The 26944-nt window shown below is 25.7% G+C and overlaps 4 protein-coding genes across 14 annotated transcripts; 1 reads left to right on the top strand and 3 right to left on the bottom strand.

Moving 5' to 3' along the window:
- Positions 1-818: 818 nt before the first annotated feature.
- LOC107998067 (uncharacterized) lies at positions 819-6156 on the bottom strand. Of its 3 annotated transcripts, none has more exons than XM_062072818.1 (9): positions 5603-6156; positions 4367-4601; positions 3830-4060; positions 3593-3687; positions 3409-3478; positions 3149-3316; positions 1743-3077; positions 1430-1656; positions 819-1145 (listed from the first exon to the last, which is right to left on the bottom strand). In XM_062072818.1, the coding sequence occupies exons 1-9, from the start codon at positions 5656-5658 to the stop codon at positions 971-973; spliced, it is 2592 nt and encodes an 863-aa protein (XP_061928802.1). In that variant the 5' UTR covers positions 5659-6156; the 3' UTR covers positions 819-970. The 3 variants fall into 3 exon arrangements, with proteins under 3 accessions (XP_061928802.1, XP_061928803.1, XP_061928801.1); XM_062072819.1 differs by having other exon boundaries at positions 5807-6156; XM_062072817.1 differs by lacking the exon at positions 5603-6156 and adding an exon at positions 4754-4910.
- Positions 6157-6296: 140 nt separating this feature from the next.
- LOC107998134 (4-aminobutyrate aminotransferase, mitochondrial-like) lies at positions 6297-8698 on the bottom strand. 2 transcript variants are annotated; one of them, XM_062072820.1, is made up of 9 exons: positions 8558-8698; positions 8352-8467; positions 8105-8272; positions 7938-8024; positions 7623-7818; positions 7389-7561; positions 6932-7089; positions 6583-6851; positions 6297-6495 (listed from the first exon to the last, which is right to left on the bottom strand). In XM_062072820.1, exons 1-9 carry the CDS (start codon positions 8607-8609, stop codon positions 6368-6370), a joined length of 1347 nt encoding a protein of 448 aa, XP_061928804.1. In that variant the 5' UTR covers positions 8610-8698; the 3' UTR covers positions 6297-6367. The 2 variants fall into 2 exon arrangements, with proteins under 2 accessions (XP_061928804.1, XP_061928806.1); XM_062072822.1 differs by having other exon boundaries at positions 8547-8685.
- Positions 8699-9127: 429 nt separating this feature from the next.
- On the bottom strand, positions 9128-25144 carry LOC107998132 (nucleosome-remodeling factor subunit NURF301). Of its 6 annotated transcripts, none has more exons than XR_009829193.1 (28): positions 21961-23707; positions 21297-21579; positions 20992-21200; positions 20523-20888; positions 19269-20462; positions 19013-19203; positions 18301-18918; positions 17987-18168; positions 17587-17905; positions 17199-17508; positions 16996-17131; positions 16414-16691; positions 16145-16285; positions 15952-16059; positions 15707-15882; positions 15366-15623; positions 15078-15294; positions 14646-14984; positions 14373-14561; positions 14071-14301; positions 13650-13959; positions 13360-13561; positions 13005-13267; positions 12762-12929; positions 12475-12670; positions 12310-12394; positions 11834-12169; positions 9128-10589 (listed from the first exon to the last, which is right to left on the bottom strand). XR_009829193.1 is itself a non-coding variant. In XM_017057194.3 (28 exons), the coding sequence occupies exons 2-28, from the start codon at positions 23009-23011 to the stop codon at positions 11967-11969; spliced, it is 8223 nt and encodes a 2740-aa protein (XP_016912683.1). In that variant the 5' UTR covers positions 23012-23024; positions 25003-25144; the 3' UTR covers positions 9128-11966. The 6 variants fall into 6 exon arrangements, 5 of the variants coding, with proteins under 5 accessions (XP_016912683.1, XP_016912684.1, XP_016912686.1 ...); XM_017057194.3 differs by adding an exon at positions 25003-25144 and having other exon boundaries at positions 9128-12169; positions 21961-23024; XM_017057195.3 differs by adding an exon at positions 25003-25144 and having other exon boundaries at positions 9128-12169; positions 21973-23024.
- On the top strand, positions 24582-26762 carry LOC107998135 (aminoacyl tRNA synthase complex-interacting multifunctional protein 2). Of its 3 annotated transcripts, none has more exons than XM_017057202.3 (4): positions 24582-24909; positions 25851-26000; positions 26093-26303; positions 26374-26762. In XM_017057202.3, the coding sequence occupies exons 1-4, from the start codon at positions 24748-24750 to the stop codon at positions 26736-26738; spliced, it is 888 nt and encodes a 295-aa protein (XP_016912691.2). In that variant the 5' UTR covers positions 24582-24747; the 3' UTR covers positions 26739-26762. The 3 variants fall into 3 exon arrangements, with proteins under 3 accessions (XP_016912691.2, XP_016912690.2, XP_016912692.2); XM_017057201.3 differs by having other exon boundaries at positions 24748-24927; XM_017057203.3 differs by lacking the exon at positions 24582-24909 and adding an exon at positions 25035-25176.
- The last annotated feature ends 182 nt before the right edge of the window (positions 26763-26944 follow it).

Raw genomic sequence — 26944 nt, 5'->3', positions numbered from 1 at the left:
ACATGCTTTTAAAATTGTATTGTATTTCTAAAAAATTTTTATCTAGTTTTGAAACCATACATGATAAAAATTTTTATTTTTTAAAGTATATATTCTAAGTATATATAAGTATATAAAGTGTATATTTCTACTACATTTATATTTATGATATAAAACTTTATATAATTTATATATAATTTTATTGCGTGAATTTACTTACTAATTTAATAATTTTATTTAATAAAATAAAAAAAATTTATTTTTATGATAAAATTAATGATAAATTTATTGAATATGTGAATGAGTGAATTGGACAAATGCTTTTAATGAAATATTTGATATTTCATATTAAAATATATTATTTATAATCATAAAAATAGCAATGTTTTATTATGTATGGTCAGTATATATATATGAATGATATAAAAATCCTTTGATTACAGCCAATTCTTAAATTATTATTAATCAATGTAATATTTATTAGAAAAATATGTGTAGAAAATTTGGTAATATTTTTTTCTATCAATATGTAATACTCTATTTATCATAAAAGTATTTTTCGATTAAATTAATGAAATGTTTAATCATTCTTAATCATCTTGAAAAGAGATATGAAAATTTGAATTAATTAATAAGATTGTGGACGTATTAAATAAATATAATACTAAATATATATACATTAAAATGTATATATAATATTTATATATGATTATTAAAAAATTGTTATAATTAATAAGAATTTAATTATTATTATGTTACTTAAATAAAATATTTCATTCTCATTTGTCTTTGCATTACATGTAACAAGATAAAGAGAATAATATTAATTATCAAAAATATCAGAAAAATGTATCTATTATTATATGCAAATAAAATATGTATGCTATTTTGTACATCATCATTAATTTGGCATGCCATATAATAAAATATTAAATAAAATAATTCAATCTTGAATGAGATTATGATCAAAGTATCTATATGTAATTATGATTTATAGTAATACAATTCCGTGGTCTCTTTCTAGTCTACGTTTTGCTTTAAGAGACACAATACCCATTAAATCTGCAGGAGTTGGAAGTCCACCAGAAGTATTAGGAGCCATTGCTTGTTGATAAAATACTTCTACATTTCCACATTGATTACCATACACAACAGTATCTTCCGTTCTAATTAATTAATAAAATATTTCAAAATATTAATATTTCATAAAAAAATTGTTTAATATATAAATGAAGACTTAAATAAAGTATTATGTAATAATAAAATATTATGATATTTAATATAATATATAAAAATAAAGCATATTTTAAAATTATATTATCATTGTTTTTTAATTTTTGTTAATAATAATATCTTTGAATAAACAAGAAAATAATCTAAAAGCAAACTGACATGTGCAAAATTATATTAAAATGAATGAATTAAATAAACTAAAGTATTTAATAATTACCTGACAGTGATATCTGTAAGATTACTGGCATGTGTAAATCTATCATGAAGACAAGAAACAATGTCTAATTCAGTAACACCCCAAAGTCCAGAACGGTTTACTGTATCCCAATGAGGATCAATACTTAAAATACTATATAATTCCTTATTTTCAGTTGATGGCAAAGGCTCTAAACATTGTTGCAATCTTATTTCAAGTTTCCCTAAAGTATTCACGCAAGTTTGCCACTGTAATATATATTATCAATATGTATTAAAATTAATATATTTAAAAATTAATATATTAAATGTTAAAGAAAATAAAATATATTTACAAGAGAATGTATAAGATCAGGATTATTAGCAGTTCCATTTTCCATTAACAATACCAATACCATATTATGATGTCCACAGAGAAATAATTCTGTTTTTTCAAGACAAACATCATTCTTGGAAGTAGTTATCCAATCTTCTTCCAATTCATCTTCATCATCACTACCAGTTTCTTTATTAACTGCTTCCAATTTTTGTTTGATCATTTGATTTGTTGCTGTTGAAAAGCCAGATAAATCGCGAAATTCGCTAGGAGTTGTTTCTCTACTACAAAAACCACTAGTTCTTTCATCAGCAAGTAAACTAAGTTTAGACATAAGAGGAGTTAATTGTAGACCATCCAATTTTTTTTTTTGAAGAAAATCATATACATTACCACATTCTGATGCTGATTTTCGTCTATCATCATTATCAGTAATATTAAGTGGTTTTAAAGGAAGACTCATCGATCTACGATAAGTTTCTTGTTTTATTTTATTATCTAATTTTATATCGTGGGAATTATTTGATTTTTCTAAATTATCATTGATTATAGTATCACAGTTATTCATTATATTTTTTGCGTTACAATTATTAGTCAAATTTGTTAAAAAATCGTTACGACTAATTGTATTATTTCGATCATCCTTCAGTTCTTCGTAATGCGAAGATATGTATTGTTCGTATAAAGATTGAGATGCTGGTAATCCATCATATCGAAATACAGGATAACAAGGATCAGTAATTGTATGAAATTGTTTTTTATATAACGGTTTTTTTTGAGGAGAAGTTTCAGGAGATATACTTTGTTTTAACTGTGGCAATCCTAATCCATATGTTCTTACTGATATTCGAGTAGAGCACAAATTAGACGATTCTAAATCATGCATACTTAAACTTTTCTTATTAAATTCTCTCCGTTTAAAAATTTTTTCTTTTGGAGTAACGGTTTTTAGTTTATTTAAACGTTTACATCTAAGTGCTTCTTTAACGACATCTGGAATATCATCTACATTTATCTCTATTTCTTTTTTTTCTTCCTCTATTTCATTATTTATATCTTCATTTGTGTTACATATTAATACAGCATTACCATGTAATACTCTATTAATATCTCTTAAGGGCGTAGAGCATACGCTAGGAGTTAAAGGATTTATACACTTAGGACGGTCTGTTTTACTTTCCTGTTTACGTTTCACTGGAGAACTGTAAGCTGTTAATGGAACAGAGGATACATAATGACTATTATCATTGTATTGTGATGAATCTAATTCTCCTTCTTCAGGTACAGTAAAAATACGAGAAGTATCTCGTTTCATTCCAGACAAAGGAAGTTCTTTACTGTTCTTAGACATGTTCTAAAAATATAATCATTATTATTCATTATTAGATAATTAATAAATACTTTATGTTTTTAAATATTACTTACCTTTCTTTGTAATATTTTTTTAGTGACAGAATCTAAATAAGAACTGTAATATCGTTCATTATTTGCTTCTTGTGTAAGTTTTATAAATTGTTTTTGTTCTATATATACTTGCAGTAACTGTACTCCAACAGGTAGATGAAATTCTGTTGATATTCTTTCTGCGGGAGCCTAAAAAAATTTTAAAATAAAAAATAAACAATTGATTTCAAAAATTTTTTTATATATTATATAAAAATTAAATAATATAAGGTCTAATGTACCTTTATTCTATATGGATCAGTTATAACAATTTGTTTGGTCAATTCAGCACTCAATTGAGTCGCAACTACTCTAAAATATTTATATTTTATGTATACAATTATATATAAATTATTAAAGAAATATTTATTCATATATAATTATATTTATTTATTTATATAATTTATTCATTAGTATTCAACTTACTTGTTATTATAAAAGAGTGCACCACCTATAATACCATTAATTTCTTGAAAATATTGTAAAACTTGAATTGCTTCTAAAAATATGTTACTAGCACTCTAAAAAAATATAATACTAATTTATTTATTATATTTATATCAACAATAAATATTTAATATAATAATATTAATATATTAATATAATTTAATATAATAATATAAAATTTTAAAATTAATATTATATATTTTTTATATTAATTACCTTAGGAAGTTTAATAATAGGAATATTGGAAAAAAGATTGGCACTATATTGAAGTATTGGCAAATATGTTTCAAACATTTGATAAAGTTTTTCTGTAAATTTATTCCTATCATTATTAAACGATTCCAATATTTTATTTAAATCATAATGAAAGAATTTTAATAATGATTCTAATGTGTTCGCGCGTCTTTCTAGAATCCAATCATGAATATTTCTATCAGTTCCAACTGCCTGTAAATAATAAATATAAATAATACTAAAGCATAAATAAAATTATATTTCATTCATTAAAAATATATTATAATTATTATAATTATAAGAATTTAGAAATAAAAATAATTATTGTTAAATTATATATATTATATAATAATTTTCACATTATAATAATTATATATTGTAATTAAAATCATGTAATTAAATTCTTCTAAATTTATTTTAAATCATTTTTTATTTTGTAAATTATTTTTATAAATAAGTTTAATTTATTTAGTTTAATTATAATTATTTCAAGAAAAAATGTAATAATAATATACTTACAAGTATATATTGACCAAACTTCTTTAATACAAACTTTCCTCCTTGTAATGTAATTGATTTTGGACTGGAAAACGAAGTTGAAAGAAATTGATTAATAGCCATTAATTGACCTGCTAAAGCTAACCTTTGGGTAAGAGATACCCATGCAGGATGAAAATACATAACTGCTTCTGCAGGATCATCATCTTCTTTACAACATCGTATAGTGTCATAAACAAATACTATCATCATCTCTCTAAAAAAAAAAAAAAGAAATCAAAATCAATTTATTATTATTTATATTATATTAATTTATATAAGTAATAGTATAATTATGTAATATAAGTTGTAAATATAAAATGTTAAGTATAAATAAAATGGTTTTGTTTTATAAATGAAATATCTTACCCTTCTGAAATAATTGATAAAACTGTTCTATATAATTGTTTATCAATTCTATCAATTTTCATTTTTATAAAATCATAGATATAATATTAATGTCTAACTTGTTTTAATTCTATATATGAATAGGTCTATGAAGTAAACAATTATGAACAGAAAATTACTGATTAGCTGCACCAATAACCGATAACAAAATAAAAGAGATAAGATTACAGGTTTAGAATATATCTTTTAAAAGTATTATGTACTACATATAATAAAAGAATATTAATATTTGAAGAAGCAATAAGTTTAATAAAAATTAAATAAAAATTGCTGAGATAATGATTTATTCATATTTATGAGAGTTATATACATTATTTTATTTATTTATAATATACATTGTTAGTATGCAAAATTTTTAAATTTAATCTTCATTAAATAAAAAAATATAATTATAATTTATTAATAATGAAATAATATAAAGAATGTAAATGTAACATGTTTTTTAAAATTAAAAAAACAATATATATTTATATATACATATCTTTTTATATATTATGTGCATTACATTCAACAAGTATAAAAGAAATATTTATATGTTTTATTTACACTATTTTTATACTATAATATGCTAAAAGTAAAACAATAAAATTATAAATAGATAACAATTATTTACAATACACACACACATATATATATATAGTAATAATTTTTCAAAAACTACAAAGTAATCTAAAATAAAAAAAATATTATTTTAAACAAATAATGAAAAATAATAATTATAAATTCATTAATTAAGAAAATAAAACTATTATAAGTGTTATAAAAAAATATAAGTATACAAATTTTTTAATTAATAATTTATAAACTCACACCAACTTAAAATCAGCATTCTCTTTAACAAAAATTAAAGATTTAAAAAGGGACATGCCGCCGAAAGATTAACCAATGAATCAGGTGTAATAGCAGTATAGTTTGCAGCGTGAAATAGTAAACAAAGCATTATCATTGAATTAAAGATGCACTTTCTACGCTGCTATAATTAGATAAGGCTAGTGTTATGCAATATCTTCGTACTTTGCCATGGTGATTGTTTACGCTTCAATGTACCGGGGTTGAGAACTTCAGTTTCAATTGTCAGTTGTAATTTCAACCTTTTTTTTCTAAGTTTTCTTTTCTCACTTGTAAAAACAAACTTAACGTCGTGTTTTTTATTTTATTCTTATACTCGTTCAAGATGCTATTAAGCGACACGAAAAATGCACTTCAATAGAAATGCACTTTCCTGTTATGTAATATAAAATCTGAGCCATAATAATCTTCATTTCCAATCACGCTGAATGGAGCCGCTCCTTTACCGCCATGCTGATATCGATCTTCTTTATACTTATATAGATGATATTCTTAGTCCTTGATCGAACTTAATATAATTGCAACCGCGATATTTGAATTTGAACTTAATGAATTAAAATTTTATTATTATTATTATTATTATTATTATTATTATTATTGTTACTGTGTTATTTATTTAATAGTTAATTGGCATATGTAATAAAATTATGAAATGTATTTTTATATTGAAGTATATATTTAACAAATATATCATACATAGTAAGTAAAATATAAATTACAAATATATCAGCTATCTGTAAGTTCTTGCAAACAATTGCGAAGAATTTCTAAAAAAATATCAGCATGATATTCTCCAAATATTAGGCATGGTCTTAACCGAATTGATTTTATTCCACATTCACCCACTTGAATACCTAATGTGCAAATTTATTTTTGAAGATAGAAAATATAAATTTTGAAATATATATATATATATATATATATTAAAAGTTTCATATTACCTTTACTACGTATCAGATGCAAAAATTTATTTTTCGTATCATTGCATGGCATATCAAATGCAATAATAAAACCTCTACCTCTTACAGAATTCATAAGATGCGGAAATTCGTGTTGTAACGTGTTTAATTCACAAAGCAAATAATTACCGACATGACAAACATGACTTAATAAATCGTCTGTTTCAATAGATTGTAATACTGCCTCTAATATTAGAATTTTACTTGGATCACCCATCCATGAATTAAAAATTCTATATGGAAGTCTAGGCCTAAATAAATAATAAATATATAATAAATTTAATAAGATTTTAATCTATTTAAATGCTATCATTTTTAATAAATATATTACATATATTCATAAGAATGATAAAATCCACTAGCTTGCATTTTGTTACTAAAGGTAACCATATCAGGAGGAATATTTAATTCAAAATATTCATGTGCCCATATTCTTCCTGTTGCACCACCTCCTGTTTGTATTTCATCCAATATTAAAGGAATAGATTTCTGTAAAGTTTATATTTATATTATAATTCTCAATATATTCACAATAATCTTATTTTATAAAAACATAAATAATATATTAAATGTTTTTACTTTTTTACTAATATCTTGTAAACACTGAAAAAAATCTGGAGAAGCATGTCTATCTCCTCCTTCACATTGTATTGCTTCAACTATGATACCAGCAACTGGCATTTTCTTTTCAAATTGTTCTATTAAATTTTCTACCTTTTATATTTTGATGTAAATTTTATCAATTTTTGATAATAAATTAATTTGAACTTTATAACTATTAAATTTACTTGTTCTATGCATCTTGCATCCTCTTCTTTATTTTCTTTTTCATACTGATCCAATGGATACAAATATTGTGGAAAAGGTGCAATTGGCCATGGAAGAGAAGGTATATCAACTTTCATTATGTATTTAAAATGTGTTAATGCCAGTGCACCAAATGTTCTACCATGATATCCTCCTAATTTTATAAATTTCATCAATTTATAGTGTTGATGTATTACAACACTACATTAAGGTACCTTCAAAGGAAAGAATTGACAACTCAGGACAACCAGGTGGTTTATTAAAAGGTGCATTTTCTTTTTCTTTCTTTGTAAACTTATTGCCTTGACGACGCCTTTCTGCATATTTTATAAATGCCATTTGCATAGCATATTCAGTTGAACAATCACCACAATTAGTTGTAAAAACACATTGTAATCCTTTTGGAGCTACCTAATAAATAGTATTATATTTAACAAATTCCTTTTTATTTATTATTTTTAATTATTTTTAATTTTAATTTTATTGACAAAATAAATATTTTTTAAATTTTATAAATAAAAATATCTTACACATGGTTGAAGCAACGTATCTTGTAATTTACATGGCCATTCTAAACCAGGAAATAAACCTAATGCAGGTCTGTTTGCCATTATTCGCTACAAATTTATTATATTGATATTTTTTTAATTAATTTTATGAATATAATAATTCCAATATAATTTGGAATTATATTTACTTGATTTCCTGCACAAGATAATGCACCAAGGATTGATCTATGATTATATCCAAGAGGAAGAGTAGAAAGTTGCATAAACATATCTAAAAAAACATTTCCATCTATATCTGCTAAATAATTTCCAACAGATCTTTGATAATCTGCAAAATATTGAATGGAGCCTATTTGCTGCAATATGTTATAATTATATTATATTAATGTGTGCTATTTTCCAACAAAATTTATATCTTGTCACAATAATATAAACCTGAATTTTAGAAAATTCATTGAGAAGAGCATCTGACCTTGGTCCAGGAATTTCAGTAAGTGTATATGGTTTCATTGGTTCTCCAGGTAATGGTGCTTTTGGCACATGATGACATTCTATGTATATTATTTATTAAATATAATATATTAAAATGATATGATTTTTTTCTGTAATATCAATTTTCAACATAGTTACTTTGTACTTACGACGAGGTTTTGGACTCTTTCGAATAGAATATACAATACTTTTGCACAACATATTATAAGAAATTTTTATGTTTATTAAATATTGTTACTAATTATAGAGAATTTATGAAATTCTACTATACGTATATACATGTATTCTTAACTCATATTAAATAAAAATTTTAGAGAAAGTTTAAAAATAGTAAAAAGTTTGCAATGCATTCATATAAATGACATATTTTTACTTTTGTTTCAAATTATGACAGAAGAATGTAAATAGCTATTAATATAGGTTCTATATAGTATTACTTAAACTTCAAGTACTACTTAAGCTTATATTATACTTTAAATGGTAATAAAATATTAATACTAAAAAAATTCAAAGTTATATTACTCTATATAAAAACCTATTTTTTTAAATAAAATTAAAAATGAATTACTAAACGGTATTAATATACTTTTTTAAAGTTTCATGAAGCCACTGTCATACAGCAGTTTATTATTTTTTAAGCAATTACAAATTAAAAAAGGTAAATTAACATACTATGCTTTCATCTAACTTATATTTATAGTGCAATAAAAACAACAAAGTTTATGATTAAAATTAGTACAAATATATTTATTATAAACTAGTAATATTAGATTTATAGATGAATATAGTTATGTAATCACACTTTGTTGCTTTTTTTAATAGAAATAAACACCTTGTTACATGATTAATAAGCGGGCAAAGTGAAATAGAGCAGCGCAAAATGTACATGGCTGCAATTCTTCACCCAGTTTTTACACTTCAGTAGCATGCCAAAACTTACACGACTAATATCTAATATATACCTTAAAGTATTTCTACACTTTTTTACAGAAAAATTTTTATTTCAGTACATCTTCAAATGTCGCTTCTATGTAAGAAAAGAATACTCGACAGAACGAGTTTAGCTAAATTTGTTTTCTTAACGCATCAAAAATTTTAAGAGTATCAACGACTTTGTAAGTTCACATGCATCTCGTAAAAAATATAAGGATTAACTCTTTGAGAAACAATTTAATTCTCCTATTTGCCTCAAAAAATAAAGCTAATACGTTATTATTTCCAATTAGCGCTCGTATTTATTACTGTAAATACTTATATATTAATACTTGTTATTAATCTTTATTCATAAATTCTTACGAGCCAAATAATGTCCAAAGGCAAAATAGAAGAATTTCAAAAATGTACTAAATCTCAAAGAGTAAATCTATCGAGGCATAATTTTCAAAATAAAATTCTCTTTAAAATGTTCGCTTAACTCTTTGCGATATATAGATCAAACAAACTTAGAGACACACAACTTCGAGGAACGCTATCAGTTTAAACACAGAATACAGCAAAGAATTAAGCGTAAAAAAATAAAAATTTAACATTTTAATAATTATAGATATTATATCGATATATATTGAAGACATTTGTAAAATACATTACAATAGAGATAAAATAAAGCTTCGATAAACGAGACGCATATGACATGACCACTTGAGCTTATGATAAAGCTAATGCGGTGTATAAATCTGGGCAAAGTAATTATATGTATTCTGTAACTATAATCGAAAGTCGAAGGTAAAAAACAGATCAGTGCCAGGTTTTGTGAACTTTGAATTAAAAATACTGTACAAGCATCATCCTGGCAAAAATGTACAACCTGCTTTTTTCACTTAAATAAATGATTGACCATCGTTAAGACGCATCTTGAGTTCGTGAAACACACATGTTAATGTACATACACGAAACAGTTCTTAATATCAGAGAACAGATTTCCTTAAAGAAATATTTCTTAGACCTTTACAGAATAAATCTGTGTGTAGTTTAGATTCCTAGAAATTCTCAGATTCTTCTTTATGAATTAAATATTTACTATGTACTTTCACTCTTGTAATTTATTAGTGAAAATTAGAAGCTAGGCTTTTCTTTGCTTCCTTTCATATGAGTATGTATGTATGTATATACGTATATATATATATGTATATATATTATTTTTGTTCCTTAGATGTCCATGAAATAATATTGCCTTTTCATATCCTGTAAGAATACAGAAACTGAATATACTTGTACATATACAATGTAGTACAGTTTAGTACTTTTCACAAATAGTTGTTTAATAGCTAAAATATAAACAATATTTTCATCAAATTCAGTTTTTGCGTTTAAATGATTTTTTTTATATCTTCGATATATAAGAATCAAGATTCTATATATCTATTTTTATAGATACTTTTACTTGGATATATACAAAGCAGACATATCCGCTTATTTCTTATCATCTAACATTGTATATATTATTTGTAAACAATTTTATAGAAAATTTTGTGATAAAATAATATAATAATTACTTGTGAGTACAATAAACAAATTTGTACAATTTATTATGCATTTACTAAATAAATCTTACGTCTATTGAGAAAAAATTGATTTTTGTTAGATAAAATATAATGACAGTGATTGGACCATTTTTTTTTCTTTATTAAATAATAATGAACTTTTAAATGATTTCCAACTTTTTCTTTATGATTTATGATTTCGCAAAATACATTGCATTAGGTTACTAAAAACTCATCATTCTAAACGCTCAGTGGCACTGATTTGATATATTTATAATTATTCTCATAACATGCATAATTACACATATTTAATAGATGTACATAAATAATAATATTTGTGTAGAACATATGAATTCTGAACCATAACTTATGATTATTCTCTATAAAAATTTTTATTATTTTTTCATATATAAAATATAATAAATAAATTTATTGCACATTATATATGTATGTATATATATATATATATACATATATATATATGTATATATGTATGTATGTATGTATATTATTTTATTACATTTATTAAATTTTATGGTTTCATGCATTTGAATTCATATCATTTTAACATTTTCATATTAAATATTTCCTGTTTATTTTGTTAACAAAAATTTATATAAGCAATATACGTTTAAAAAATTAATATTTTATTATCATATATAAATAGACAATGAAAGTAATTATTATAAATAATATATATAATATTATTTTAAATTTGAACATAATTTATAATCTTATAATAAACTTTTTTGAAAATATAAAATTTCATAATATTTTTTTAATATTTATTAGACTCTGTATGTATTCTAAAGCTAAATTATTATAAGTTTTGGTTCAAAATTCTGTACGCCATTATTCAAATAATATTCGCTTTTACGAAGGCAAATCAATTGTTCACACAATTCTAATAAATAGTGAACTTATATATGTCCTACTCTTACATACTTATGGCTAATTTGAATGTCTCTTTTCTACTGGCACAGATCATTTCTGTTGTTGCACAAATTAACCATTGATGCTTAGCACTTCCACTCGTTTATAGTTACAGTTTTCTTTTTTTTTTTCTTTTTTTGATTGCTTACTTTCCTTCAGAAAACTTTTCTCTTAAACTTTTAATCTTGTGAACAAAATAAGTTTCTAAGGATTCTGCACACTTAAAGAAAGGTGATTCTTTCGGATTATAATAACGACAATTATCAAATATTTTTGTCATGTCGCCAATAAATTCACTTAATTTCTTGTAAGATCTATCATTTATCCTCAATTCTATTGTTTGTAAATCTGTAAACATAATTAGTAAAAATAATATAGAGATATAATATATATCTTTTTTAATATTAAATTTTAAATTCAACAAAAATTAATATTAATTGTTAATTAACTATATAATTAATTATATAATATATATAGTGTTAATTTACCCATCGGTTCCTTTATAACTTTATAGTAGTCTGGTGCTTCATTTGGATCTACTGGTTCCATAAATGGCCAAGCACTTTTGTGCGCCTATTTAAATTTTTAATATTGATAATTTAAAATTGATAATTTAAAAATATCATAATTTTTATTATTTGTAATTTTCTTACCTGTATTTGTTTAATTAATTTCTTAAGAAGATCAAGATCTTTTGCGTTAAGATTTTTCATATTAGCAAAATTAACAGAAGAATTTCGTTGACAATTCGGACAAACATATTCATCAATATTGTCTGCTTCCGACTGTAAAATACCCACGCATCGACCATGGAACCAATCTTGACATTTATCGCAGCAAATATAAAATCTACACAAATAAAAATGTTAATTTTGTTAAAAAAATGTTGTCAAAAAAATAATCAATATAACAATATAAATTAATAATTTTCATTACATACTGAGATTCATCATAAGGCTGTTTACATAGACAATATAGCTCTTGTGTATCTCTTGCATGTCTACATTCTGTACAAACAAACTCTGAAAGAGTTTTACACATTTCTTCTGTGATTCCAACGCAATCTCCATGAAACCAATTGTTACAGAGATCACATCCCACATAAAATCTAATTTGACAAAATATTTGACAATCATTAAATATATAAAATTATTTAAAAAAAGAAATTTTTTTTAATGCTTACTTTGTTTCATCATATGGTGTTCTACATAAACAATATAATTTTTCTTTTTTGATTCTGTTCGTAGTAGGTGCTGTTGAAGCTCCTGGTGGTGTAGTGTTACTTCCTTGAGCCTTGTATTTCTTTGGCCTTCCACCTCTATTAGGTGGACTAACTTGTTGAGCCATTTGAGCATTCGCTTTACGTTTTGCACTTCCTACTTTTACTTCATCCTGTTTGTGTCTTTCTGCTTTTGTTCTTGAAGCTAATTCCGCTGATAAATCTTTCTATAATTTCAATAAAAAAATAATAAAAGTAAATTTAGATGAATATATATTATTATATTGACTTGTTAAAAAACATATTTAATATAGTATACCTGAATATCTATTTGTAATTCTTTTTCAAGTAATGCTCTTTTTTTTAAAATATCTTTTTTAAGTAGTTCTTTATGTCTAAATAATAAGACTTGCATTCGAGAATGAACTTGTTGTTTCCTCCGTTGCTCTTGAGTGTCTTTTGGCTTTGCTGCTCGTTTTTGTGGAGTTGATTCATTTTCTATTGGTTCAATTTTTTGTACTCTATAAAAAATAAATAATATTTTTAAAAAAATATTTTTGTTTTAACTATTTTTATTTTAACACATTAATTTTTAATTATAAAACTTACTTTGGAGTTTCACGACTTTCTTGTTTTAGTGTAGGTTTTTTTCTGGGTGTTTCTGTCCAATCAGTATCTTTATCATTTGTTGCTGATTGTATATTCGTAGATGAGGTTGTTGTTGGAATGTTAGAGGGTGCCGGTCTTTTACGAGATGGCATACGCGGAGTTGTAATTGTAGGTGTAGTATGAGTTTGATTATTAGTTGCTGAATTTTCAACACCACCTTTCATTTGTTTCTCTTGATATCGTTGCAATTGTAATAATTTTTCTTCTATTTCCGGATTAAGATTTTCTTGTTTCAATGCATTCTTAATAGCTAAAAATTTATATAATAATCAGAAAATATATAGAAATATAATATAAAAATATTCAAATATTTCTAATCCTAATTATCAAACAGTAAAGATAATATTGATTAATAACTAACTTTGTTGTATGTAATCAGGTGTTAAAATAAATTTATTAGCCGAGGAATCGTTTCCTTCTTTTAAAGATTGCAAAGGTTGCTGACCATTAGCTACGTTTGTTTTTTGCGATTCCTCTTCTGTAGTCACATTAGGTTGAGCAACTTGTTGAACAACTACTTTCGGTTTTTCAGGAGAACTTGATGTTGCTGTTGATGGAAGTTCTGGAATGCTTTCATTTCCCGTTTGAGGTTCTATTCAAATTAAAATAATATTAATAATATTAAAATAAATATAATGGAAAAAAATATCAAATTGTACAAACCAGTCGCTGCTGGTGGAGAAACAACTGGTTGTTGTGCAATTTGTGGTTTTGTTGCCGGTGTAGCGGGAGTATTTGCTGTTGTAGAACTTTGAGAACTCTGAATTGATTGTTGACTATTAGGTGCAGGTTGAACAGCTAAATAAATTTTAGTAGGTCCTAATACTCCTTGTTTGCCTGTTGTAGCTTGAGCTGCAAAATATAAATATATAAATATATAAATAGATATATATAGTTATAAATATAATAATGTTATGTATATATAAAATTTCTAACCTTTAAGTAATTGTTGTTTTACTTGTTGTTGTACCATTATAAGTTGTTGAGGAGTAAAATCAGCACCTTGTAAACCTTGTAATACTATACGAGGACCTTGAGTAGTTTGTATAACTTGAGCAGTAACACATTTAATAACAGTTCCAGGTGGTTGACCAGCTAATAAAGATGCTTCTACACTTCCAGGTGCTGGAGTATTGGATGTTTGATTTGTCGCAGTTGTGATAGTAGACGATGTCACATTCGTCGATGTATTATTATTAATACTATTATTTGTTGTATCAGTTGATTGTGCTCCTATTGTTGTTGCTGTTGATTGAGCAGATTGCAATACAGGAACTAAGGAATTTAAAAATTCATTTTATTAAACAATTTTATTTATAATTTTTTAATCGAAATATTTATATTTTAAAATATAAAATTCTAACATACCTTGTTTTGTTGGTGTGACAGTATTTTTTACAATAATACCACTATTTGTCGAATTTAAATGAACAATTTGATTGCCTGTTGGAGTACTACGAATAACTACTTGATGACCACCAATTGTTGTTAATTGAGCTTTGCCGCTTGCAAGTTGTTGAGCTAAATTAGCATTAGTAACCACTATTTGATTTCCACTAATGACTTGACCACCAGTTGATATTACCTATATTATTAATTAATATATTATCACATGCGTTTTGATAATATTTTATAAAAATAAGGATTTATACATACTTGTGCACTTTGTACAATTTGTCCAGTATTAGCTACTACAATAGCATTTTTTGTAGGTTGTGCTGGTGTAGTAGCAATAGTTACTGTTCCTGAGGCAGTTCCTGACGAACGTTGAATTGTTTGTTGAGATTGAGTTTGTGATTGCTGAGTTTGTACTTGTTGCGTTATATTTGTTGATGTTTTAGATGGACTAGTTTTAGTAGTACAATTAGCTGTTGTAGTCACTTTAGCTGCAGTTGTTGTTGTAGCTGTTTTTGTCTTAAAAAAAATTTTTAAATTAATTATCAATTCATTTTATATATTTTTAATATTTTGTTACAACATTTAAAAAATAATATTACTTGCGTAGTTGTTCCAGTTTGTGCAAGAGTAGTAATTGCTTGACTATTATTTAACACATGAAGTTTTCCATCAGGCATTTGAACTAATTGCTGACCAGGCATCAAACCTCGAACTTGAAGTTTTCCATCTGGTCCTCTTATAATCTGTACTCTTTGTTGAATTTGTTGTATAGGTCCTATTTTATAAATAAAGATTTATTAAAAATCATTTTTTTTAATTCAAAATATAATTATTATAAATGTACCTGCTTGACCAGAAACTTTAATTAAAGATTGTTGACCTCCAGATTGCAGTTGTGTTTTTGGTAAAATACTTGTAGGTCCAGAAACAACTTTTGTTGTTCCAAGAGATGCTATTTAAAAGAAAATATAATATATATACATATATATATATATATATTTAAATATATTTATTGTATTATTTAATTTTGAATTTACATTTTGCCATATAAATACGTTTTGTACTAATAAAAGGTTTATTTTGCGTAGGTGTCGTCAAAAGAGAAGTTAATTGTGATTTTGTTCCACTATTTGGATTTGCTGGTATCGCAACTTTGGAAACTAATTTAACTGTTCCATCTATAATAAAAAAAAAAATATTTATATGTTATATATTTAATTAAATGTATTGAATATATAATATATAATTAATTATATTTATTAATTATTATTTTGAAATAAATTAGATTAATAAATGTAACTTTTACCATGAGCAGAATTAGCTGTAACTTTTACAACTTGTGTAGGTGAACCAGAACTAGCTGGACTTTTTAAAGTTTCTAATGCTCTTTTTTGTTGATGAGCAGCTCTTTGCATACGTAATTGTTGTTCCATCTTTTCTTTAATTTCTTCAGGTGTTGCTTTACCACTAACGAGTTGATCATTTATACCAGAATTTGATCCTGCATTTCGATTAGAACCAACTGTTGATTGTGGCTGTCCCGATCGACTCCTAGTAATAATCTGGGCATTAGCCTTCTCTAACCTGGATAGGACACACACCAAGTGGAGGGTTAGTATCAAATGGTGTTAAATGAGGATAGGTCAGAACTTGAGTGATGTTAAGGTAAAAGCAGGTATTTAATATAATCAATAATATTCTAATTTCATCATATATAAGATTGCTTAAGATTGCTATTTAAAATGCATTTAAGCAATAAATTGTAAAAAATTAAATTATATAGAATTTTGTTGAAATAAAACATTTAAATAAGAAAGTTAAGAAAAGAGAAAAATTATTTTGAAATTAAATATATGATATGAATTAGATTTTTTTTTACAAAACGTACCTATCACCATATTGTTTAATTTCCCACAGTTCTAATTTATCTTCATCAACCCATTCTTCCGTAACTTGTGGTTCAGTACTTTGTGGTGATTCTGGCCGTTTTCTTTTTCTTAAACCACTTCTTATAGATGTAACTTCTATGAAATATAAATTTATTATAATTATATTTTAATTTTTTTTTGAAATTTGCATATTAATACAAACCTCTGACTTGTTTTGGAAGTTCTAAAGGTATAACAACTTTTCTTCGTAAGTATTGTGTCTTGTCTAAAAATTGACCAACATGACGATGTTTAAGAATTTCCAATGACATAATTTCCGTATCAGTTGTAATTTGATGTTTGCCATCTGTGGATAATGGTTTTGCAGCCATATCATCCCAACGAAGACATGCCCATAATATTCTTAATTGAAGAGCTGCTGCAGCCAATGATTTTATGCCAACTGTTCTGTATAACCAACAAGTCTTAAATAGTGGTCTAGGACAAGGGTATGGCCATACTGACATATTTGCCTATTTAAAAAAATCCAATTAAAATTAATTGGTATTTATTTTATATTTTTTTGTTGTTAATGCAAATTTTAGAAATACCTTAGCCATTTGATGAAAACCTAGAACTTGTATTCGGCCACCAACTCTAGCTAATTTACGCAATTCATGTTGAGGAAGTACCAATATACTACGATGTTTATTTTTAGTACAAAATGTGGAACATAAGGGGTATTTAACTGGAGTACGTTTCTTTTTTCTATCAGCCAAAGAAATTGCAACTTTTTTCAAATAAACTTTTCCTTCAGTTGACGTAGTAGAGTATATTCTTTCTGTGCCATCAGCATTTAATTCTTTAGCCATTGTACTTCTTTGCACTGTTCTTCCTCTTCGATTAACAATCATTGTCTTTTGCCCTACACTATTAACATCATAAAAATAAAATATTGTCTAAATGATATTCACAAAAATTAAATTTTTAAAATATATTATTTTATATTACCTTGTTTTAACTTCAGATGAAAATGTAACTGAATTTTGAGAACTGGTACTTTCCTGCATACTTTGTACAATACCATCAATTGTTTTTATAGTTTGTTGTGTTGTAGTTACAGTTGTTGTAGTAACTATATTATTTGTAGTAGTTACTACATCAATGTATCCTGAACTATCATTAGTAGAAGTCTACAAAATATAAATTTCTTTTTTATATTTTATGTTTTATAAGAATTAAACTTTTTATGAATTAAATTAAATGTGTTTATCAAATACAAAAAATAGTTAAAATATATTAATATTAATAATTTTATAACTTACCGTGTTAGATTCAACTTTTATTTTTTTGATAGGAGGTGAAACATCTTTTACTACATTTGTAGCTGGTGTTTCTTCAGTACAATGAGTTGCGGATGCTACTGCAGATTCTAAATCTTTTCTAATTGCATCTTTAGCATCATTTCCTTCTATTTTTGAATTTGCTTGTGATAATTGCATTGTATTTGCTCCAATTGATAAATTCAATGATTGATTATTATTCAAAGCATTAGCTTTTCTTAACAATGCAATAAGATCAAGTTTTAATCTTGCTTTTTGAAGACATATAGGAGAATAACAAGTAGATGTTAAACTTTGTGTTGTAGTTGTAATCTTTCCCGGAAGTGTTGTCATATTACAATATCGTGAATAACAACTACCATTTTTATTAAGTCTCATTATGCTTGCATATTGAGCTTTAACATGTTGAATTCGCTTTCCTATTACATTTAACATTTCTCTAGCTGATGTAGATATAGTTTTAGGTTGTTTTCCAGTAAGAATATTTTGTAAAGAATTATCACCTCCATCTGTATCACTTTCTTCATTATTTTCTATATCCACTTCAGAATCTCCATCTTTTTGATTTGTTGATTGATTTAATAATTCTTTCGATTTTTCCTAAAATTTATAATGTATATATATTTTATATATTTTAAATATAAAAAATATTTTAATATTATTTATATTCGAGATATTTTTAATGTTTACTTACAGTCTGTAGTAATCTTCTTTCTTCTAACAGTTTTAAATGTGTTCTACGTGCCAGGAAATCATCAATTCTAGTTTTTTTAGCAATTTTTGGATAATGAAGTCTTCCATTAGTTGTTAATGCCTTAGTAATATCAATTTCTTCAAATTCTTTTATAGGTGTATAAACTTTCTTGATTTTCATACCAGCTAAAACTAAAGGAAAAATTAATTAATATAATATATAATTAAAAATAACAATATGCTTTTATTCCACATACATGATAAATTCATTTTTGTTTCTTGTTTAATTGTTTGTGATTCTGTTTTTGTTATTGTTTCTTCCGTTTTCATATCTATTTCTATTTTATTTTGTTTATCTTCTAATTCTTTTTTTATGTCTTCTTCTTTACATTCTTGTTTTATACATGCATCAGTTAATGTATCCTTTGATATTTCTTCTTCTTTAATTTCTTCTTTTATTTTTATGTTCACATTATTTTCTTCTTTTTTAGAAGAACAATATTCCTTTATCAAAAAATCATATGTGGGAGGATCTAAAGCTAAAATTTTTAATCCTTCTTGATCTTTAATTTGTACCATAATTTTCTGTGGGCCTACTCGAAGACCTAATTTTGACATATCAGAATATCTATAGCGGCGACTGGCAGATACCCAAAGCCAACCACCTTGTCCATGTACTCGATATTCTTCTCCCTTTTGTTTCCAAACTTGATGTTTCAACCCTAATGTATATTTAACAAAATTAAATAAACGATTACGTTCTTCCTCATCTTCTCTTTCCTTTTTATCTTTTTTATCTTGACGTTTCTTTTCTTCTCGTTCGAGAGCCGTTACCCTTTGTAATTTTACATGACCAAGTTGATCATGCCATACACTAGCAAATACTACTGATTTAATACATGCTTGTAATACAATAAGTGCACGAGCAAAATCTCTTGGATTAACACAAGCACCTACTGCTGTAGTCCAAGGTTTACGTAAAAGAGGCCAATTAGTATGCATAAATGAAGATTGAATGCTGCTTTCGAGTTGAAGAATTGTCTGACGAAGTGTGCTTACTAAAAGAGCACGAGTTCCTGTCAAACTTCCTACCCATTTAAATTCAGAAGCCTGTGTAAGTGAAAATTTATGTGATAAATGTCTCTTTTTGTCACGTTCTTCGTTTCGTTGGGCCTTATTCAAAGCAATAGGATTAGTACTGTATTGATTCACATATGATTTAAAGTTGTTATCCATTCCCAATTTAAATAAATGCGTACCAGAAGCTATTTGATGAGCTTTTTGTCTTGTTAATCTAGTACTATCTCCTTCTTCTTTTAAACCTTTATCTAATTTTTCTAACTCTTCTTTTGAGAGCTGTCCAGTACTACGTTTTTTTAGATCATCCATATTAAATGTCCTAGGTTGTAATGATCCTGTTTTTGATCTAGTTACAATAGTGTGTTTTTTCCCTAAAATAATAGATTTATTAATTATTGTATTTCTTTAAAATATATAGCTTTATAACTTACCATCTTTACCAATTTTTGAGATACTTTCGTCCCCTTCAAGTATCTCTTCATCAATTTCTTCAGATGATGATGATGATGTACAAGCTTTGACTTCTTTATTTACCCCATCTGTTAAATTAGTATCTACACTATCTATTTCTACATTTTCTGGAATTATTTTTTGAGTATTTTCTTTCGTATTTGAATCTTCAGATGTTTTTATTTCCTGTTGTTCAGTGACTGCTGATAATTGTTCTTCAAGAGAATCTGTACCTTCATGTATTCTGCGTACCATTTCTTCAGCTTCTTGTCTTTGTTTCTCTTTTTTTTCTTCTTCTTCTTTTTCCTGTTTTTCTTGACGTTCTTTTTGTAATTTTTGTATAAGACCTATAAAACGTGAAATATTAAATAAGAATACTAAATATTTAAATTATAAATTTAAACCATAAATAAAAAAATGAAATAAAAAAAGTTATTTAATTAAACTTACTGTTTTCGATTTCTAGATATGACTTTTTATTACCCTTGTATTGATTAGTAATTTGTTCTGTAAGTTCCATTTGTCTTACAATTTCATCTTTATAGTCTGATAATTCTCGATAAAGTGCAACTTCCATTTCATTACGATCTAAACAAAGCATTAACTCTTCTAATTGTAAAGCTGTACTATAATACCAAACTTCACCATCTTCACTTTCACTATAATAAATAATTTTAACAATTAACAATTAATATTCTTTTAATAATTAATGATAAATATTATAAAAAATTTTTATTTTATTATAAGATATTTACACAAAAATTCTTCTTGCAAGAAACCAATATTTTTTGCCATGTCTATCAAATCCTAAATGTTCTTGACGACAAAGAGAACCATTTTTCTCAACATCAGGTATACAATCAGCAACTCCTGTAACTTTGTGAGCTTTGCATGTACTACATTGCCAGTCTTCAGTAGGAACATCAACTAATGGAGGTTCAACACATTCTAAATGAAAAACTGCTGGACATGTTTCACAACATAATAAATCTCCCAATCGATGACATACTCTACAGTGATCATCATAATGCATATTTCCTATAAAATGACAATATTCATGATATATATTATTCTTTGATAATGATTTGATAATTTTTATAAAAGAATATATATTTTACATAATTATATATTTTTTATGATTAATTAAATGAAAAAAATAATAAAAAATAAGAATTTAATAAATTAAAATAAAGTTAGAATTATTTAATATTCATATTAATGATATATAAATAATTTAATACATATCTAATATTATTATATTGAAAAATATTTTAGCATTTACATGTATATATAAAACAATATAACTAAAACTTCAGCATGGACATATAAATTTTTCCTGCTGATTACATGTATATTTATAAATTACATATAAATTATATAAAAAAAAAACTATAAAAAATAAAACATAACATGAAATACCATTTAATATACCTTCATGCAGTAGATCTTCTCTTACTGGATTTGTAATTAAAAATTGATCTGTCAAAAATTGTAGCACCTTGATTCTATCTTCTACAGAAGTAAAAGGATATTCACATGTTGATAAAATATGTAAAATATTTTGATCAAATGACTTGTCACTTTCTACATAAGAACGTAAAGCTTCTGACCAAGTCATAGAATCCACAAAATATAAACTAACATTCACAGAGTCTTTTTGGTCTAAAGGACCAAAATGTGTTTGTTGAGAATCTTCTTCTCTAAGAAGTGCTTTAATAAGCATAATATGTATTTCAGCCAACAAATTGGTTTGATCTTCACACATAAGTGCAGCACAAAAATCTTCAAATCTAAAGGCTGAAAGACGTACTAAAGTACGAAAATGTCTCAATACTTCATAAATGGATAAACATGGCATAACAAGTTCTCTGGGAACTAATAAATCATCAGATGATTTAGGTAGATTTAATGGTGGCAATTCTCTATTTTGAAGCCATAATGGTTCTGGACTTGGTGGTCTTTGTTGACTAAGAAGTGTTTTACGGGGTGTGCCACTAGTAGTGCTATAACTGGAGAGGGAAAAATCACTGTCACTGGAAGGATCAGGTTCTTCTATACTTTCAGATGAATCTACATCGCTTTGCAAGAGATCCTCTTCAACTTCACTTTTTTCACTAGATTCATCTCCAAAGTCCGACCCATAATGATATTCAGAATCATGATAATCAACATTTGGATTGTAACCTCGGCGTTGATATGCACCTGAACTCGAGTGACCACCTTTGCGCGAATGTCTGTCTCTGGGGCCCCGAGATTTTCGAATTCGTGTACTTCGTCTGCTTTCTTCGCTTTCGACCGGCGATGATGGTCTCGAAGGTGTCGGTGTACTTGGTTGTGAATTTGGCGTTTCCGAACCCTTGTTTTGCAAATATTTTGGTTTCTTCATAAGATGATATTGAAACTTTTTTGGTCTTTCCATGACCACCGATTTCGGGGGTCGACCCCGTCTCTTCGATCCTCTCCCCGTCATTGTCCGTCACGCACTGTCAATGAAATGGCACTTACTTAACACGTGGTTTGTGAAAACGCGCGCTTGTAAACAAATACAAATGACACCGTAGCAATGAAATGGAACCCATGTTTGTACTCTGATCTTTGCGCCATTTTTCGGCTATGGTCACGTGACCAAACACAATTCTTTCATGATCAACGTTTCGGTACGATCTTGCGTGGCTTCTATTTTTCTGTCGGCGAACGACAATCACCTTTTCGTAATGATAAGAACTTGTATTACTACCAGTAACGACCAAAATAAGTACAGAATCATTCACTGATGCGAATGTAAGGGGAATTTACAATATCTGATCTTCTAAGAGAGCGCTGCTGCAATTGGTTCATCGAATCGCCGCCATGTCTGGCCTCGAACGCATCTACTCGAAAAGTAGACAAAATCTTTGATGAAATTTTCGTTTTTCCTATTTAGAACAATCTGTAACTCGACACATTCTTCTTGATTGAATTTCAATGGAATTCATGTAATGCAAAAACAAATTGATTGCTTTTTAATTTCTCACGAAACGTACAGAAGATCCAATCGCTTTCACCGTAACTACACAAGAGCCTGTCAGATCAACAATAGGTGGCGACATGCGCGGTTGGAAGAACGCGATTCTAACCGCACTTCCGATAAACATGCTTTCTTTTCTTTATTTACTTCCCTTTTTTTTTACAGTTATTTTTATTTTGTTCAATTATACTTTTTATCTCAAACAAATTATGTAATTAATTCACATGTGTAATCGAATGAGTTTCGCTGTTACCCGCAAGAGATCTATCCTTAGTTATAAAGAAACTGCGACAGAGGACACCACCATAACTCTAATTTATGCGTTTAGTCGGTATATTCTTTTTTTTAGCTTATAATATCACAGTAATTAAAAATTAATGTTATCAATATAAAAGAAAAAAATTTTATCTATGTTTATTATACAATTTAATTAATAATAAATATCAATTAATTTAAAAGAAATTAGCGATGAACGCGACATCTTGTTAATTGAAACTAAGGTTTTGTTAAATTTTAATTTTTAATAGATTTTATACAATTTTTTTTATATATATTTCATTATATATTTCATCAACAGCACTTCTTTCTTATATATTTTATATTTCATTATATCAAAAGTTTTATGTATTAAATTATATTTTCTGTTGCATTCAATAATCAGAAAAAGTTAATGGAAGTTGCTAATCAAACAAACACAACAATATTATGATCAATTATTTGTTTGTTAAACATTTGTTTAAATACTGGAATAATAAATTTAAAAATTTATCAATAATTTATAAATAATAATAAACTATTCAATTATTTTACATATTATACTAATATAACATATTCCAAAATTGTTTTCTAAATGAGAAAATAATTTAATTATAATTAATTATTATAATAATTACTATTAAAATAAATTAATTTTTCAAAGCTTAACACATAAAGAAATATATAAAATATACTAATAACAACAACGTAAAATTCTTGTATGATGTAATTTTACCAAAAATTATGGCGCCATCTTTGAAACGGATGTTAGCAGTTGGAAAACATTAGCGCCAGCATGAAAGTACGATAGAGATAGGGGGGATCAAAGAAAAATGGCCGTCAAGTTAAAATCGAGAAATACGAAAAACGAACGAGAGTGTAACGATCGAATGTGAATATAAGTCGATGGTTTTTTACAAATTAATCACGGAATAACGAACAAAATGCGTAACGAAATGACAATGTATACGTTAAAACCAATTGTTTCCTTGCCACGAATATTGCATCATAGAAAAATGATGTACGAAATGCGAAATATTCATGAAGAATCAACAGACGACCATACGGAAGCCGAGAACAAGATCGTGCCTGATATCACTGAGCAGGTTATCAGCTTTTTAAAGGTTTTCATCATTTCTGTTATCCTGCCGATGTGAAAGAAAACATTGCTAGTTAACTAGAATGAACGGTTTACTCACGCGTTTAGTAAGCATGGTAGCTACGAGTGTTTCTTCTGTCTCGAGCTTGTTGTGCATGACTCCTCCCAAAATTTCCACAAGCACTAATCACGATCGACCGGGAATATGGTTCTACAGGCTTGATCGATGTTTGCCCCTCCAATTTTTCATCTAACAGGACACTACGCGACTACGGTATATGAAAAATTTAGTTCGTTCGAAGGATAAGCGGGAATACGCCGATAATTAGTATAGAAGGGCAAGCTTACTAAATTAGAACTGCACTGAAACTGAAAGCTACAAAGTACAGTTGTATAACCAAATACATGTAAAACCTAACCCAGTAAAAAGATGTATGTATCTTATAGCTGTTCACTAGTATTAATCAACAATGTTACTGGTGAACTATCAAATCTATAATTCATAACCCTGAGTTTTTGGACATTTTCTTCTGACATGAAACTAATAAATATGTCCATTTTATATTGAATTTTATTAACGTTTTTCAACTTGAAATAATGTTCATAATATATTTTATGAAAAAATATGTTTTCATAACTATTGTATTAAATTGCAAAGTTTAGATTGTGATCGAATAGTAATTATAATGTATTTATATAATAATATTTTACATAAAGATATTTATTTCTTTAGTAATATTTTAGAAATAGAAAAATTTCATTTTAATTATAATTAATCATAATATATATGTTTTTAAATTCTAAATTTTATATATTAATGTCAAATAATTCTAATTTTATTCTAAAATTATCTAATTAATTTAATGCTTTTATTAAGATTTATATTTTCATAATTATTAATGTTTTATATAAAATATTATATATACTTAGAGTAACATTTTATTTCAGAGTCCGCTACCAGAATATAATGCATTAGAAGTACGACAAGAAAAAATATTAGCACAACTTGCAGAACTTAAGAAACAAGTTTCAACACTTTCTGGATTTTTAAAACAGACAAATCAAGTTGCAGTAATCAATAAAAGTGTCACAAATCAGGTAATGTGAAATAAATTAATATAAAATAAAAATTTTTATTCTCAAAGTCAAAAGCATAAAAAATAATAATTTGTTAATATTGATTTTTATAGAAGGCAGTTAATGTAAATCTTATCATTAATGTAAATCCTAAAAGGCCACCATACTTTATATCTGCATTACAAAATTTATGGGAAGACATTGATATTAAAGTACAAACTTATGTTCATTCAAATCTTAATAAAGAAGGATCTTTTATTTATCAATCAACTACAAGCTCTTCTAAAAATAATATTATTAATTTATCATTAATTTGGAAAGATGGTAAAATAATTTATATATTTATATTTAATAATTAAAATAAAAATATATTTATATAAGATTTTATTTTCAGTTGAAGATCTGCAACTTGTATCTGGTCTACATAGTTATTGTATAACTGGTGAAACAAATTTTCTAAGATATATAAGTAGATTAATAAATTCACACAATTATGAAAACTCCGATTGTGTAGAGAAATTAAATACTACTGATTTAATATTAGATTTGTGTCATTCTTTATATTTTGAAGAATCATCAAAGAAAAAACAAGAAATATTGTCATTAATAGCAGATAAGTTAAATATAAATTGGTTAAATAAAAAAAAACTTGATATAGCAGATATTGCTGCATGGTCTACAATTAAACAAATTTTTCCAAATAAATATCCACCAAAACTTAATAAATGGTTTGAAGCTTGTGAAAAAATTTTTATATAAATAAAAATCTCTTAATAAAATAAATACTATTTATTTATATGAACACAATATCAATTGTTTTAAAAATATTTTAAAATTTATTAAATAAAATTATGAGGAAATATTATGAATAAAATTATATAAATTTTATTAAAACATTAACATGTACTTAAAATATTTTGTACAAGTAATGTATAATTTCAAACGTGATTTAATATGTATAATAA

The sequence above is a fragment of the Apis cerana genome, linkage group LG3, assembly GCF_029169275.1.
Source record: "Apis cerana isolate GH-2021 linkage group LG3, AcerK_1.0, whole genome shotgun sequence".
In the NCBI taxonomy this organism is placed as follows: Eukaryota; Metazoa; Arthropoda; class Insecta; order Hymenoptera; family Apidae; genus Apis; species Apis cerana.
This window is presented reverse-complemented; position numbering and strand designations above follow the sequence as displayed.

Bases quoted from the DNA above. Each gene is read 5' to 3' on its own strand.
- LOC107998135 (XM_017057201.3), top strand. From the start codon at position 24,748: ATGCGTAACGAAATGACAATGTATACGTTAAAACCAATTGTTTCCTTG. The intron at 26,001-26,092 runs GTAATGTGAAAT...TGATTTTTATAG, and splicing joins ATAAAAGTGTCACAAATCAG to AAGGCAGTTAATGTAAATCT. The intron at 26,304-26,373 runs GTAAAATAATTT...TTTTATTTTCAG, and splicing joins ATCATTAATTTGGAAAGATG to TTGAAGATCTGCAACTTGTA.
- LOC107998132 (XM_017057194.3), bottom strand. From the start codon at position 23,011: ATGACGGGGAGAGGATCGAAGAGACGGGGTCGACCCCCGAAATCGGTG. The intron at 19,204-19,268 runs GTATGTGGAATA...TTTTTCCTTTAG, and splicing joins AACAAAAATGAATTTATCAT to TTTTAGCTGGTATGAAAATC. The intron at 12,671-12,761 runs GTATGTAATGAA...TTATTTGTGTAG, and splicing joins CAGCCTTATGATGAATCTCA to ATTTTATATTTGCTGCGATA.
- LOC107998067 (XM_062072817.1), bottom strand. From the start codon at position 4,815: ATGAAAATTGATAGAATTGATAAACAATTATATAGAACAGTTTTATCA. The intron at 4,602-4,753 runs GTAAGATATTTC...TTTTTTTTTTAG, and splicing joins TTATCAATTATTTCAGAAGG to AGAGATGATGATAGTATTTG. The intron at 3,479-3,592 runs GTAAGTTGAATA...TAAATATTTTAG, and splicing joins GCACTCTTTTATAATAACAA to AGTAGTTGCGACTCAATTGA.
- LOC107998134 (XM_062072820.1), bottom strand. From the start codon at position 8,609: ATGTTGTGCAAAAGTATTGTATATTCTATTCGAAAGAGTCCAAAACCT. The intron at 7,090-7,388 runs GTAAATTTAATA...TAAACTTTACAG, and splicing joins ATGCAAGATGCATAGAACAA to AAATCTATTCCTTTAATATT. The intron at 6,852-6,931 runs GTAATATATTTA...TTATTTATTTAG, and splicing joins TATCATTCTTATGAATATAT to GCCTAGACTTCCATATAGAA.